The sequence below is a fragment of the Rhinatrema bivittatum genome, chromosome 4 (assembly GCF_901001135.1).
Source record: "Rhinatrema bivittatum chromosome 4, aRhiBiv1.1, whole genome shotgun sequence".
In the NCBI taxonomy this organism is placed as follows: domain Eukaryota; kingdom Metazoa; phylum Chordata; class Amphibia; order Gymnophiona; family Rhinatrematidae; genus Rhinatrema; species Rhinatrema bivittatum.
In genome coordinates, this window is record NC_042618.1 from 335,376,034 (window position 1) to 335,392,085 (window position 16,052).

Sequence of the window (16,052 nt, forward strand, 5' to 3'; positions counted from 1 at the left end):
TGTTCTAACTGCACAGCCTGGATAACTTTATATTCTGCAGGCAGAAAATCAATTTGCAATAGGAGAGTCTAGGTCCCTGTATAAAGTCTAGGCGCTCAATGACAAAAAGTTACTCAATACGAAATGTAGCTGTTAAACAGGAAGACCTTAATTTCCACCCAGGTGGTCCCCAAGACCCAAATACCCAGTATAACCACTCCTCGTAAAGATCCCTGCGCTTCCAATATACATTCAAACATAAAAATTATGCAAGACCTGGGGCATGCTGAAAGTCACAAGATAATGATGCCAGACTGGGTTTTAAAATCACCAACTTCACTGATATGTAACTGGAAAACAGCAATATATCATTCTTTAGGGGCAACCATGTCAGTTATGTTAGCACTTGGGGACCACTTAGGAGGAATACATAGTTGCTAGTCCTCCCCCTTTAAGAAGTCTCAGCTACTAACATTGGCCTTATGATCATTTTATTTACTTAAACTTCTATGACACGTCTTATCGCCACTGGCACTCATTTGTATGCATTACCCAGAATGCTCTTTGGTACTTTTAACAATTATTTTGCCCATTACCACACCCTTATACAAACTTGATATAAACAAAGAAAGGTCTGGAAATCCTTCTAAAATAGTTTACTAGATCATCTTCCTTGAACATGCATATATCATACTTCTGCAGATTCTACCACATTTCCCCCTTTCCTTCCTGTCTTGGCTTGTCTCTCGCTTCTTCATTCTGGCGTTTTGTAACGTCAGTTCTGGAAGAAGAGATATATGATTTAAAAGGCCCTTCCCTACAGACGCAAGCTTACATTCATTAAAAAATAAATACTACTGTAGTATACTTCATTTTGTGTATATACTTGGTGGATAAATTCCTTTGGAATGTGTTAAAAGTTCAGAAGATGTGTGACCCAGATAAAGAGCGGGGGGGGGGGGGGGGGGGGGAGGGGAGCACGACTTGGGAACCTTTCCCTTCCCCAGACACACAAACTGGCAAAACCCCTTTAGTACATCTGGCCCTCTGGTTGCCAAATTCATGGCAGGAGGGAGTGGTCTTCCAGAAAAATGGTGGTGGGAGGGGAGAGGGTGGCTTGTTTCCCCATTCTCCCTTCACCCACACTTCTACCCCTTTAACGATGAACTGACTTCATGTAGGCAACACACTCCCTGAATGGGCCTGCCGTGTGCTCGCACTGCAGTGGCTACCTTTATACTTTGGATTATAGTAAATTCCACTTGAAAACAACTTGGACATAAGCACATTTCCAACTGATGCACACAAACGGTACATTTTACATGCCAGGTTTTTCAGGTACAGTCATAAAATCTAAAGAACCGCTGTTTTAGTATCTGATAATCCATCCCTCCCCCCTCCACACACACATGCAGCTGTTGTATGGCAAAACCCACTGCTTTTCACTTAGCAGCAATGCAAAAACTAATAGCACTTGGTTTATTGCTTTTTAAACCAACTTTCACCACCTGATCTGTTTTGCTCCTGAAAAAAATAAAAGGGCTTCTCTAACTTACAGTACATAATTACATTCAACTATATCCTGCATGTATGTGATTTCAAGTAGAAAAATGTTTGCAAGGCTCAGGAAGTGCACAAACTGAGGGCCGATTTTCAGAGGGATTCTCTGCATGTAAACGGATACTGACCTTTTTGAAAATTTCCCTCCCTCTTCAATAGGGAAAAGGGGCAGGCCCAGGGAAGGCCAGCTCAGCTACAGACGGGAATTTCATTTTGAAATTCTCATGCGTTCTCTAACCCACATACTTGTTTAAAAAAAACCAAACGGCACTGGAGTTTCCCTTTGAAAATCAGCTTGCAGGCTTGCTAGCACTGTGGGCTCTCTGAAAATTACCCTCTACAATCAAATGTTTAAATAGCAGACCCTATATAGGAAATCTTCTGTGCAAATGTCATATACTTCATTGCTGTGCAACTCCTAGAGTTAGAAAAACTCTGCGTCACACTTCTAGTGTACAGTTTACTGCAAGATCTCAACTTATTAGGGTTTGAGCATAAGGCTCCAAAATCAGCCTCTTTGAAAACCGACTAGGGCTGAGTGCCTGATTTAAACAGTGTCTTTTCATTAGGCACCTAAATTTAGGAGCCTAAAATGCTAGAGAAAACAAAGGTAAGGTACTTGGCACTGATTTTCAGCACTAGGCACCCAATTTAGGCATCGAAGTCTAGGCAAATTAACAGGATTAGGGAAGTGCAGCCTTTTAAAAGTCAGGCAGTGTACATCATCGTAGCATCAGTGCAGGGAACAGGGGCTTTTCCTGCATGGCTGTGTAACACTGCTGTACTGATGCCACTTGTCCAAAAAAAAAAAAAAAAAAAATCCTTAAAATGGTTTCTGTTGTTCATAGGAAGGTAGGAGAGGGCAGAAAATGTAACTATTTCTCCTGGTCCATTTTGTAAAAGCAGACTGGCAAAGATAAAAATCAGACCTCTAGTGCATCAATTAACTAAGTCTTATGAACTGACAGGCTACACTTCCCACTCAGCCCCCTGGTCATAGTGAAACCATAGATAGTTTATTAACATTTAAAATGTACTGGTCTGGACAGAAGAGATGCCTCGATTTCCCACCCACCCCCTCCTCCTTCTGCTTGCTGTAGCTGTCAGTTTGACAGCGAGTAAGCAACTCTGCCTTTGAACAGGAGAGATGTCATTCCCCCAGGCTGACAGCAGCAGGGAGTGTAAGATAGAAGCCACATTCAGTATGAGATTGTGTGCTAAAATTACAATTATTTGCCAGTACACCTTATCATCTAGTCAACCTGATTCACTGCCATTTTGTTACACTCGTAACATTCTTCATGATATTCCATAAGATGCGTCCTAGACATGGAAACACAGGTTTGTAACAAGATCTAGGAGTTCAGAGTAAGTAATGCATGGACATTTCAATATGCTTAAACAGGGAAGTTAGTTAGCAAGAATGCGGCAGAGGAGAGAGCCATTTTGCTGTCTGACTTTCGTTGTACATAACTTCTGCTCCCTGAAAATGAGTCAATATAGGGTTCTTTTTACCTAAGACGAATTGTATGAGCAAATACAGTGGAAAACAATTGTAATCGCTTATTAAGCTGAGCGTTAGCAGTGACCCTGAATAGGGATTCCGGCAGCTACAGATTGCACACAGGTTGTCACCACCACCACCACCTCTGCTTCAGTCCGCAGGGAATGACAGAACTTAGCAGCACTTTATGGCTGCTCCCCAAGTTTCCTAAAATAAGTCCCTCTGAAGAAGTCTGGTGTGTAGTTGCAGCCCCAGCTGGATCAGATGCTGCTGTACTCAGATCCCCGGGACGAGAGGATCTGCCATTCCACAGTGAAGAATAAGATGGTTCCAAAGAAGCCAAACACCACCAGCAGCAGGAGCTGCCACTGAAGGAGAAGGTAGTTGCTGTAGAAGAAGGCCACAGCCGCACTGATGGACTGAAAAAGATCCAGAGAAGCTTAAGGTCAGTTGACTAGCGTCTGCATGGATGTGGCAATTATTTTTGTCCAATCAGGATTCCATATGCATTACCCACCACAGCAATTCAAAGGCATACACATGCAGCCACTACCTTAGGTGTATAGCCGAGCACACACCAATTCTGCATTTGAATACAAGTTCACACAACTCATTTTAAAACAGGACTCTGGAGATAAACGTTGAGGTGAGAACCACATGTTGCCCTTAGAAGGCTGTTCTGCAACTTAGCCATTATATCTGCTAAAAGTCAATTGTTAAGGAGTTGAATGAATACACAGCAGCGATGCACTTGGATTTGGGATATGTCTTTCAGGAGCTGACAGTGGCACCCTATAGTGTGATGTCATCAGAATCAGTCTTTAGCACTGGAGGTCCTTTTTGATGTCACTCAGCAGACTGAACTCAAGTTTACTTCTGACTGACCTAAAACCAATGTTCTGTTTACTTCATTACTCACCAGGACTTCTGAAGTAAAAATAACCCTCTCTCAAGGCAGGTCTGTAAACTAAATTAATATTTTTAGTTTTAATGTAAAATTCCTAGTGGAAAGTTTACAATAGCAGCCTCCACGAAGGGCACTTCCTGTTGTTAATACCATGGTGAGAGAGATGGCAACAGACCAGGTGCATAAGGATACAGGGAAGGCAATTTTCAAAGTCATTTCTGCATGTAAAACAGTGTTTTATGTGAGAAATGGGGTCTTTGGCAAACCGCCTCCCCTATCTGGGTGTAGAAGTGCATGTGCAGTGCCCGTATATGTGTACAGTACTTTTATACACAGACAGCAGTGGTGGTCCTGGGGGTACAGTCTGGGCAAGGTTAGCACTTATCCGCATATGCATACAAACATAATTTTGCTGGAAAGAAACTACTTACACAAATAGCAGGTGCAGGTCTGTGCACAAACCGTTTCCCCTGGAAAACTGATGTAAAGCCTGCGGTACCCACAGACTTCACGCTTCTGCACACAGTTTGAAAGTTGCTTGCTTTCTAAACAGGAAGCATGTGAGAGAGGGGAAGAAGCAGCAGCTGGGAAGAGGACCAGCAGCAAATGCTAAATGTAGCCCTGCACTGACCTTCTTCTGCCACTCACACCACTGGCAGCAGGGGGAGGTGGAGGGAGGCTGTGTTAGCCCCATCAAGTGCAGCTACCCCACTTGCTTCCCTTTGGGCCAAAGTGAGATGAGGAAAGAATCCAAATTATAAGCCTGTGCAGCTGGGAGAATTTTCAAAGTGCTGTAAGTGACCAGGTACCTGGTTAGTTGCATGCCTCCTTTCCCTCTTCCCCTTGTTGCAGTTATTACCTGTACAAACTTGAAGACGGCAAATGCAGGGGCACTGTCTTCAGAATAAAGGAACCCCAAAATGCTGAGCAGCTGGGTGTTAAAGCAACTGTCTCCCAAACCCAGCAGAAAACTGCAGAAGAGAGCCAGTGTTACACTGCAAAATAAACAAAAAAAAAACCCCACTGAATTCCTTTGCAGCATGAACTACTGTGCAAATCTAATGCATGTCATACTAAACGTTACTGCAGTCACAATATTGGTCCAGGAATGCTGTCTAACAGTACTGTCTGCAAAGAAGGGCTATTGCTCCTATGATGAAGAGATGGAAAATCATTCTTCATTTTGTTAAAATGGAGAAATTACTTACCTGATAATTTCATTTTCCTTAGTGTAGACAGATGGACTCAGGACCAATTGGTATTGTGCTCTCCTGATAGCAGATGGGAGATGGAGTCAGATTTCAAAGCTGACATCACTCTACGTATACCCATACAGGAAGCTTAGCTCTTCATTATTCTCCTTGAAAAGCCATTGTGGATATATGTTTGTTTAAATAACTTGATTAAACTTGAACTGGTTCAACTGATTTCCAACTGGGGACCGCCAGTGTATTCATCCAATTAACGCCGACACCAGGCCAACAATGGCTGTCTTGAACTAGGGGTAGGCCATGGCTTACCCGTATTTGCTTAATCTCGAGGTTTATCCGAGATTCTTGTTTTCTGGGGCAGCCATGAGCAGGATGCTGAGTCCATCTGTCTACACTAAGGAAAACGAAATTATCAGGTAATTTCTCCATTTCCTAGCGTGTAGACAGATGGACTCAGGACCAATGGGATGTACAGGATGGGAGGCTGCCCATGGCCCACTTAGTACTGCCCTTGCAAAGACTGTATCCTCCTGGGGCCTGAACTTCCAGGCAGTAGAACCTGGAAAAGGTGTGTATTGAGGACCATGTCGCCACTCGACAGATCTCGGCAGTCAACAGCAGCTTGGTTTCCGCCCAGGATATTGCCTGGGCCCTCGTAGAATGGACCTTAACTTATTTATTTTTATTTATTTATTTTATTTAACAGTTTTTTATACCGACCTTCATAGTAAATAACCATATCGGATCGGTTTACAGTTTAACAAAGGGAAAAAACTAGAGTAAACAAATTCAAGTAAACGAAAGATAACTATAGGTAGGAATAAGTCAAAGTTACAAATCAACAGGGGGAGAGAACTTGGAAGCTTACTACAAGCTGGAAAGAAGAAAGGCCGGTAATAAAAGTATTGTTACCATAGAGTGTACGAGTTATAAAAACTTAAAAACTGTGCTTTACCCTGAAAGTCTCAGAGTCCATTTTTTTTTTTTTTTTGTTTTCGAGAAATTCGAGTGCCAGACCGGGTAGGAGTGAAAGGCCAACTAGTAATTGTCTGGTGGTTCAGGGAAGGCTTGGTGAAAGAGCCAGGTTTTAAGTCTTTTTCTGAAAGTTAAAAGGCAAGGCTCCAGTCTGAGATTTGAAGGGATACTATTCCAGATAGATGGGCCTGCTAACGAAAAGGCTCTGTCTCTGGTCGTGGCGAGGCGTGTGGCTTTAGTGGGGGGAACATTGAGCATGCCTTTATGAATATCTCTAGTTGGTCTGTTAGAGGAGTGGAGTTTGAATGGTATTTCCAGGTCAAGTTGAAGTTGATGATGGATGGTTTTGTGGATTAAGGTGATTGATTTGTATAGAATTCTGAAATTCACTGGTAACCAGTGTAGGTTCCTGAGTATGGGTGAGATGTGTTCGCAGCGGCTGGTACTGGTCAACAATCTTGCTGCCGCATTTTGTATCATCTGCAGAGGTTTGGTAGTGGATTTGGGGAGTCCTAGAAGAAGGGCACTGCAGTAGTCTATTTTGGCGAACAGTAGCGCTTGAAGGACTGTCCTGAAGTCGTGGAAGAATAAGAGAGGTTTAAGTCGTTTTAGTACCTGTAATCTGAAGAAGCAGTCTTTAGTTGTTGTGTTGACCATTTTCTTTAGGTTTAGTCGATTGTCTAAAATCACCCCAAGATCTCTAACCTGCTTACAGGTAATGTGAGAGTTTAGTGGTGATGGTGGGGGGATGTTGTTATCATTTGAGGAGATGAGGAGAAGCTCTGTCTTAGAGGCGTTGAGGACCAAGTTTAAGCTGTTGAGTAGATTGGTGATGGATAGTAGGCAGTTATTCCAATGGGTGAGGGCTTTTGAGATTGATTCTGTTATGGGGATTAGAATCTGTACGTCGTCTGCGTACAGATAATGAATTAGGTTGAGATCTGTTAATAGTTGGCTGAGGGGGAGGAGGTATATGTTGAAAAGGGTTGGGGATAAAGAAGATCCTTGTGGTACACCAAGATTAGATTTTGTTAGGGGTGACTCTTTATTGTTAATTTTGACTTTGTAAGTCCTATTGCTGAGGAAGGACTTGAACCAGTTGTGAGCAGATCCGGAGATGCCGATATTAGCTAGGCGGTCCAACAGGATGGTATGGTTGACGGTGTCGAAAGCCACTGAGATGTCTAACAGGACTAGTAAGAAGGAGTGTCCTTTGTCTAACTCCATAATAATATGGTCTGTTAGTGAAATGAGGAGGGTTTCAGTATTGCGTGATTTACGGAAACCATATTGCGAAGGGTGTAGGATTTTGTGGTCTTCCAGATAATCAGAAAGCTGGGTGTTTACCAGTTTTTCCGTTAGTTTGGCGACAAAAGGGAGGTTAGAGATGGGTCTGAAATTAGCTAGTACATTTGGGTCTAAATTGTGTTTCTTGAGGAGGGGCTTGAGTGAAGCGGTTTTTAGACTGTCTGGGTAGCTTCCTTGGGTTAGGAGGCTGTTTATGATGCTGGTCAGAGGTCCTGAGATCGAGTTTGGGATGAGAAGCAGGAGTCTCGATGGAATATTATCAGCCCGATGGCTAGATGGTTTCTGTCTTTTTAGAAGTGATTCAATCTCTTTGGTGGAGATTGATTCGAAACAGTCAAATTTGGGTCTATTCAGAGAATTGGAATTCTCGCCTGACTTGAGGGGAGTTGTATTTGTAGGAAGGAGGGCGAGGGTGTTTAAGATCTTGTAGAGGTAAGGGCTTTCCTGCCTCCGTGTAGGCTGCTTTGATTACGTCTTTGATTCAGTGGACTATGGTTGCCAGTAAGGCCGCTTCCCCTTGTTTCTTCCCGCTGTGAAGAACGAACAGGTGGTCCGTTTTGCACACAGGTTCCGATCTTTCCAGGTATCGGACTAGAAGTCTGCCGACGTTTAGCTGGCGACGAAGGCATGAGTCTTCAGAGCCCTTATGTTCATCTGGAGATGGTAACGAGATGGTTTGGTTCAAGTGATACTGGGAAACCACTTTCGGTAAGAAGGAGGGGTCAGTGCGCAGTTGTTTGGTTCCAGGCGTGAAGCTAAGGAACGGTTCCCAACAGGATAGTGCCTGAAGTTCGGAGAGGCGACGAGCTGAACATATTGCCACCAAGAATGCAGTCTTCCATGTTAAGAGACGTAGTGATAGACCGCAGTTTGGTCTGAAGGAAGCCCCCGCTAGGAAGTCTAATACTAGATTGAGATTCCATAGAGGCACATCTGGATGGGTTGATAGCTTGATACCGTCTGCTTCGGCTCCAAAGCAGGCCAGCTCAGCAACTTGGACCTTGAGGGAGTTGGGTGACAACCCCTTCTTCATACCGTCCTGCAGGAAATCCAGGATCATGGGAACTTTAGCTGTCCGCGGGAGAGTCCCGTGGTCCTCACACCAGGCCTCGAATACTCTCCAGATCCTTATGTAAAACAGGGATGTGGAGAACTTGCGTGATCGGAGCAGGGTGTCAATCAGTGCCTTTGAGTGACTGTGCTTCTTCGGGCTAGTTCTTTCAAGGGCCAGACCGTAAGAGAATCAGGATGGATCTTCGTGGAGGATCGGGCCCTGCTGGAAAAGGTCCCTGTGTGGAGGTAGGCACAGAGGGTTACCCGCAAGTAGTCTTCGCATTTCTGCGTACCATGGTCGTCTTGGCCAGTCTGGGGCGACTACTAGAACTAGCCCCCTGTGATGCTCTATCTTGTGGATGACCCTGCCCAGTAATGGTCATGGAGGGAAGGCGTGCAGGTCTTCCTCTGGCCAGGGTTGGACGAGAACGTTGATTCCTAGGGATGTGGTTCTCATCTGCGGCAGAAGAACCTGGGAACTTGGGCACTGAGATGGGTAGTCAGGAGATCCATGGCTGGGAGGCCCCAGCGATTTACTATCAGTTGGAAGACTGTGGCCGATAGCGTTCATTCCCCCGGGTCCAGGGTCTCTCTGCTGAGACGTTGTCTTTTCCCGCAATGTGGAAGACAGAGATCCCTTGAAGGTTTATTTCTGCCCAAGCCATGAGGGGCTCTATTTCCAGAGACACCTGCTGGCTCTTGGTTCCTCCCTGGCTGTTGACATAAGCAACTGTTGTGGCGGTGTCAGACCTTAACCTGATTGATTCTCCACGGAGACTGTGGCTGAATTGCAGGCATGCTAGTCTGACTGCTCGTGCTTCAAGGCGGTTTATGTTCCAATCTGCCTCTTTCTTGTTCCACTGTCCCTGGGTCGTCAGTTCCTGACAGTGGGCTCCTCACCCTCGCGGACTCGCATCCTTAGTGAGTAATATCCAGTTTGGTGGGAATAGGCTTACTCCTCTGCTTAGGTGGTCCACGTGTGTGGACCCTTGCACCGGATCGGGGCCTAGCCTAACCAAGGCTGCTCAACCCAATCGGTGCTCCCTTTCAACTTGCTGGAAGTAGAGTCGGTACGGCAATCTGAGTTCTGGAGACCGGAGACCTGAATGTAAAGTTTCCTTCTTACCTGGTCTCGTCGCTTACCACTTGCGCATCGGACGGTCTCCAGCTGCGGGGGAGAGGGTTTTACCTTCACCGCCGTGCTCGGATGTGCACCCACTGCCTTTAAGCCATTCTGGGGGCTATGTCCACGCCGGGACCAAGGCATACCTCTGAGGGATATCGGAGATCACCTCAGGAATTCGCGACTGGGGGAGGGACCCTTAGGTTTCACCGCAGGAGAGCGGGGCTCGATCTTCTTAAGGTAAATTTTCTTCTTCTTTGTTTTAAATTGTTACACTATTCTAGTGTGTGGAATAGTGTCCCCATCTGCTGGGAGACGGAAAATACTGAAGAGCTACGCTTTCTGCATGGGTATATGTAGAGTGACGTCAGCTTTGAAATCTGACTCCGTCTCCCATCTGCTATCAGGAGAGCACAATACTCATTGGTCCTGAGTCCATCTGGCTACACGTTAGGAAATATTCAGTTCCCACTGCCACTGGTAATCAGTTAAATATGCCACCTTCTCTACTCTTTCCAAAACAGACAAAATTCTCAACAGCCCTCCTGTGAGACACACTGAAGCAAGGGTTGAGTCTCCGTGTAGAAACATGGACATGACCGAGTATGTGAAACACAATGGTTGCAGAAATGGAAGTCTGGGCGAGTTTTGAGGTGTGATGGCAAAGATTTTTGGGTAATGAAGACTGTAATTTGGGTTTTAAGGACTGTCCAATGCCCTGATAATATCCACAATCCCATCCTTGGGCAAACACAAGATTGTTGATATTAGTCGGTCACCCTCCCCCTCCTCAAATTAATTGTAGGAAATTTTTATTATTTGGATTATTGTAACATCTTGCATTTGAGATTGCTGAAAAAAGTTCCAGACATTTATATCTTGTACAGAATGCAACCACTACGCTTTTACCCCAGGCAAACGATAGAGAACATGCAACACCTATGTTGGCGTTTCTCCTTTAGCTACCAGTCACTTAGCAGCCTCAGTTCAGGGCCCTCTCTTTGGCGTTCAAGGTTTTATATGACATGGATCCTGACTATCTGAGTGAATGGTTGCTCAAGTTCCATTCTATCCAGTTGCTGCCTTCCCGAAGGGGGAGGGTAATTCTTTGGCATCACTTAGCATAGGGACTGTGTATTTGGCTATGCCACGTAGTCATAGTCTTTTGAATACGCAATTACTGCCTGGTGAATAAACCTTCCCAAGTGGTGCAATTAACGGGGGATTTGCTGATGTTTAGAAAAGCTCAGAAAACCTGCACCACAGTAAGTACCAGTGATAAAGTCATGAAAAATGTGTCTCCTCTGTCTCCACTTGCTGGTTGGGGGTAATACACCCATGAGTCTGGACTGGTGTAGCAGATTGATAAGGAAACCTGCCTTTTTGCCACTGGCGAGAATAAGTGAGGGGTGGGACCTAGGACTGTTTTCCCACTGCTGATAATGCTTGGTTATGTTATTCTACTGCTAGAATAAAGTTATTCTCTATCTAGAGTGGTATGCCTTGTGTTGATTTTATGGACATTAATGGTTTGTGTTTTAATCTGTAACCCAGTCTGGGCACTGTGTATAAGGATGGAATGGAAATTGAATTTAACACATAAATAATTTTTTAAGAGCTGCAAACTAGTTGGATTTCAGGACTATGAAATATGCAAATTTGATGGGCTTCTGGACCGAATGCAACAGATGAACATTCAGTAGGGATATCCTGCAAACCAGACCGGTTTGCAGCACTCGAGAGCTGGATTTGCTGCCACAAATTCTTCTGCAGCCTGAGGAGGCAAGGCATAAGTTTCTCTACCTGGGGTTCATGTAAGCTTTGTTATCGGTTCCCTCGCTGGAAGCAATGGGGGCATCATTTGGTACATTGAAAAAAATTAAATAAAAAGCCACAGTATGAACCAGAATGCCCAGCAGCACTATCAAATTTCGACCACACCGGTTCTTCTTGCTCAGCAAGCCAAAAAGCCCTCCACCTGTGGACATGGGGAGAAAGCAACACCATTAACATTCAGTTGCAATGTGAAAAATGCTGGATGCCTATGAGCATGCACAACAGAACATATCAGAGACTTCTAAATTAGGTGTTTCAAATTGACACATCCTGCTATTGTGGTTTAATGAAAAGGAGAAAGCTTTCCCAGCTCTCAATATGAAAATGTTCCATTTCTGCTACAGAAATCAGGGCCTGCATAGTCTGTGTGTAAACTATTGCAAGCTCTCCAGCCTGCTAACTGCATCATCTTTGTCACAAGGAGGAGTGGCCTGGTGATTAGAGTAATGGGCTGGAAACCAGGAAGGCCAGGGTTCAAATCCTGCTTCTCCCACTGATGCTCTTTGTGACCTTGAGTAAGTCACCTTATCACCTGATGGCTTGGATAGTCAGATTGTAAGTTCTTTGGGGAAGGAATTTATCACCATGGTTCAGTGCTTCCTAAGTCTGGTAGCATTCCTCTTAACACCATGAGCTCAACACCTTACATGTCCATTTTTTGGATGTATCAGCTAGAGCTTCCCGGCTTTTCATCATAGTGTGGTGAGCAATGTATTTTAAACAAATTACCCAAATAAAAGACAGGTCATAAACATAGGAATTACCAAAAACTCCATCTTTACTGATGACCAGTAAAGCACATTGATTTAAGACTAGATAACAGCAGGATATTTGGATTTTAAGAGCTGCATATTACTCAGGTTTGCTGCTGGTAGGGCAGCTTTTCCCAGCTGTAATATTCTTATATCTGGTTTGCTGGTGCTGAAAATAAAAGTCAACCAAAATAAATAAATAAGGTGACACCTTTTTACTGGACTAACTTAATATATTTCTGACTAGCTTTGGGGGCTCCACTTCCTTCATCAGGTCCCAAAAGCCAGTCAAGCAATGCATAACCCATTCTGCACAATACCCTAGCTCACTGCAAGTATAGAGGTTGAGCATTGGGGTTTTGTAAATCTAGGATTTGGGAATGCTGCTAATGAAAATCCATTTTCATTCACTTTTGACTACACTGTCAGGTAAAACCCTGCTTCTGCTACCATCTTTTCTTCAAGAGATTCTTTACGCAGACTTTTGGAATAATGTTTGCAGTAAAAATTTGGATATGGAAAACTATTTTCAACTGATAAGCAGTCTGAATTAGCCATTATCTCTGGAGTGATGCCATCTGGTGGCACAGAACGGACTTCTCTCTCATAGCTAATTTTATTTATTTAAAAAATGTTTATATACCGCTTTTACAAACAAGTTGATCAAAACGGTTTACAAAATAGGAAAATAAAATATAAATGTAAAGCATAAAAATAAAATGTAAGAAAATTACATAAAATTAATATAAAATAAATTAAAAGTGGTTTTTAATCTTTTACCAAAAACAAGAGAAAGAAAAAACTTGGTGCCTGAGGACTATTTAGAATGCATTTTTAATTTTTCTTTGGATTTAATCATTTAGTGGAATATTGTAAGCCATCTGAAAGAGGTGTTTTCAGGGATTTTTTGAATTGCTTTCTATTGGACATCTGACGGAGTGAGTTGGGTATGGAGTTCCAGAGAAAAGGACCTGCAACGGAGAATGCACACTTTCTTGTGAAATGTAATCTAGTAAGCTTTGGCGATGGGATTTCCAGAAAGTTTTTTGACATTGACCTAAGGTGTCTGGCTGGTTGATAGATATGGAGGGTGGAACAAAGCCAAGTAGATGAAGAATTATAAATGAGCGAGTGGATTATTATTAAGATTTTATATTGGATTCTTGATTTTATGGGGATGCTATGGAAAGACTGAAGTACCGGTGAGATATGGTTTCTTATGGATGTACCTGCTAAGATACAAGCTGCCGTATTCTGAATCAGTTGTTATGGTTGCAAAGTAGAGTCTGGTAAACCTATAAAGAGTGCATTGCAATAATCTAAACCGGAAAATACTAAAGACTGAAGAACAGTTCGAAAGTCATGTTGGAAGAGAAGTGGACAGAGTCTTTTTAGTAAAAGAATTTTGTAAAATGATTTTTGGTGATTGATGAAATATGTTGGGTCATGGATAGATCAGTTAATTATTACTCCTAAATTAGTGGCTTGGTTTGTAATAGGTACCGAGATTCCATTTAAGGAAAGATGAGAGTGGGGGAGGCCCAAGCCTATGACTGGAAATTGATGCGAGAAACAAGTTCCGTCTTGGATGTATTCAATTTAAGACGGTTGTGAGAAAGCCAAGTGTTGATGGTATTGAAGTATAATGTGACTGAAGAAAAGGTAGTGGACCAAGAACTATTGGAAGGCACGAAAAACTGGATGTCATCAGCATATATTTTGAATTGGACGTTTAATGATGATAGAATGTTACACAGGGGGAGTAAATAGATGTTAAACAGTATAGGAGATAGAGAGGAACCTTGGGGGGACACCAGATGTAATAATATAATGATCAGAGGAATGGTTGCCTATATTAATCTGTTGTGTGCGATTTGATGAGAAAGAGGAAAACCAATTTAAAACAGTATCTGTGATACCTAATGCTTGTAGCCAGTTAGAAGGATCTTATGGTCTAGGGTATCAAATGCCGCTGAAATGTCCAAAAAGACGATGATATAATCTGTATTATTGTCAAATCCTCGGATTAGAGTGTCAAAAGAGGCAAGCAGCAGAGTCTCGATAGTGTCCCTTGCGGAATCCATGCTGACTAGAATGTAATATGTCATTGTGTGTTAGGAACTCTGTAAGTTGGTGGAGCACTATGGATTCTATTAGGTTGGCTAGAGATGTTAAAGAAGCTCAAGCATTATGATCTTTAGATTTGTTTTTGACTATGGGTAGAATGGATGTCTGTTTCAACTGTCTGGAAAAATCCCTGAAACGAGGGACTGATTGTCTAGGGCGCACAAAAAAGAGCTAGCATGAGGTCCTATTGCTTTGAAAAAGGAACCTGGACAGGGGTTTTGAGGTGAATTGGAGATATTCAGTTTCTGAATAACGGATTGTATAATGACTTCTGAAAATGGAATAAATTCAGGCCAATTACAGGAAGCCTTACTAATAAATGTTGGATAAGGTAAATGTTTAAATTAATTTGATATACTGTCGGCCTTTTCTTTAAAAAATGTAGCTATTTTATTACACATGGAGGTATCATAGATAATGGTCTGCATATTGTTTGTAGTTGTTAGAGATCTAACAATGTTGAAAAGGGCCTTAGGATTACCATGTGCTTTTGTAATTTTCTTAGTATAGTAATTTTTTTTGGCTTGATTTAATTCTTTGTTGTAATGTCGTAGGGTGCATTGAAATGTGTTTTATGCTTCTGGGGTTTTTTGCGCCGCCATAGGCATTCTTTGTTTCTTAATAGTACTTTGAGGCTGTTTAGAGATTTAGTATACCAGGGGCTTTAGGTTTGAGTTTATAAAGAGAAGTTGTGTTTAATGGGGTTATAACATCTAATGTTTAATAATTGTAGAGTTCCAATTAGCGACAGTGTCATTTATGTTAGTATCAACAGCTGTAGGCAACTTGAACATGATTTCTTCTAGACCTTTTTGGCTCTAGTGAGCATGTGCAGGATTTCTCGCGCAACTGTTACCTATCAGTCTCCTCGGTCTTATTTTGTCCACGCTGGAGCACGGATGGATTTCTCTCTCGCTCTTAAAAAATAAAATAAATAAAAAATAAAAAAAGGGGTGGGTGGAACAAAACCCTCTCTCCTCTGTGACTTTGCTTGCTGCCTTGGCAGCCCCAAAAAAGCACTTTTCAGTGCAAGGAAGAAAGAAAGAAAAATAAATGGTGATGTCCTAGGCGAAAAAAACGGTAAGCGGATTCAAGGCCTGTTCCTGTGGCCACCTGATGTTAGTTACTGATACATACAACGTTTGTTACTACTGTTTGGACCCCCACACGATCAGCCCAACTGTTCAGCCTGCGACAAAATATCACCAAGGACCCAACACAAAAAGGAGGGAAAAAAAGAGGAACTGCATAAGTTAGTAGGCTGCAGTTGTTCCTCTTCTCCGTCACTGGGGAACGAGTCGAGCATTGCCTCCTCAGCTATGACCCTAACTCATCAGAAGTCAGCCAAATGTAAAAAAAAACTAAAGAAAGGGCCCATACACCAAAAAGACCTAAAAGTGCTCTGACGACACATGTATCTCACTCAACACTTGCAACGAAGCAATTTGTGCCGAAAACAATCCAGTCGACACAACCAGCATCAGAGAAGCATGGAGCATCAAAAAAGACAACTTATGCACCAGTCAAATCAGTGCACAGCAAGTAGCTGGCACTGATGTTGTCAGCGCCACCGAAACAATCTAAGCACACTGTGTCAGATGCGTCAGGATCTTCGAAGCACCCAAAGCATGGTGCATCAGCCCTGAAGCTCATTGACACTCCACACGGGCACTGAATAGCCTCAACGGAGACGACTTTTTTCAGTGCAACGGGGCCC

At 43.1% G+C, this 16,052-nt stretch overlaps 1 protein-coding gene across 3 annotated transcripts in view; it reads right to left on the minus strand.

Annotated features, from left to right (window-relative positions):
* Positions 1–453: 453 nt before the first annotated feature.
* MFSD11 (major facilitator superfamily domain containing 11) overlaps positions 454–16,052 on the minus strand; it is a 65,713-nt gene continuing 50,114 nt past the window's right edge. For all 3 annotated transcript variants that reach the window (XM_029600403.1, XM_029600404.1, XM_029600402.1), the window contains 3 exons: positions 11,424–11,598; positions 4,810–4,945; positions 454–3,462 (listed from right to left, as the gene is read on the minus strand). In XM_029600403.1, coding sequence (XP_029456263.1) covers positions 3,304–3,462; positions 4,810–4,945; positions 11,424–11,598 — 470 coding nt within the window. In that variant the 3' untranslated portion in view covers positions 454–3,303. The remainder of the gene's footprint in view (positions 3,463–4,809; positions 4,946–11,423; positions 11,599–16,052) is intronic.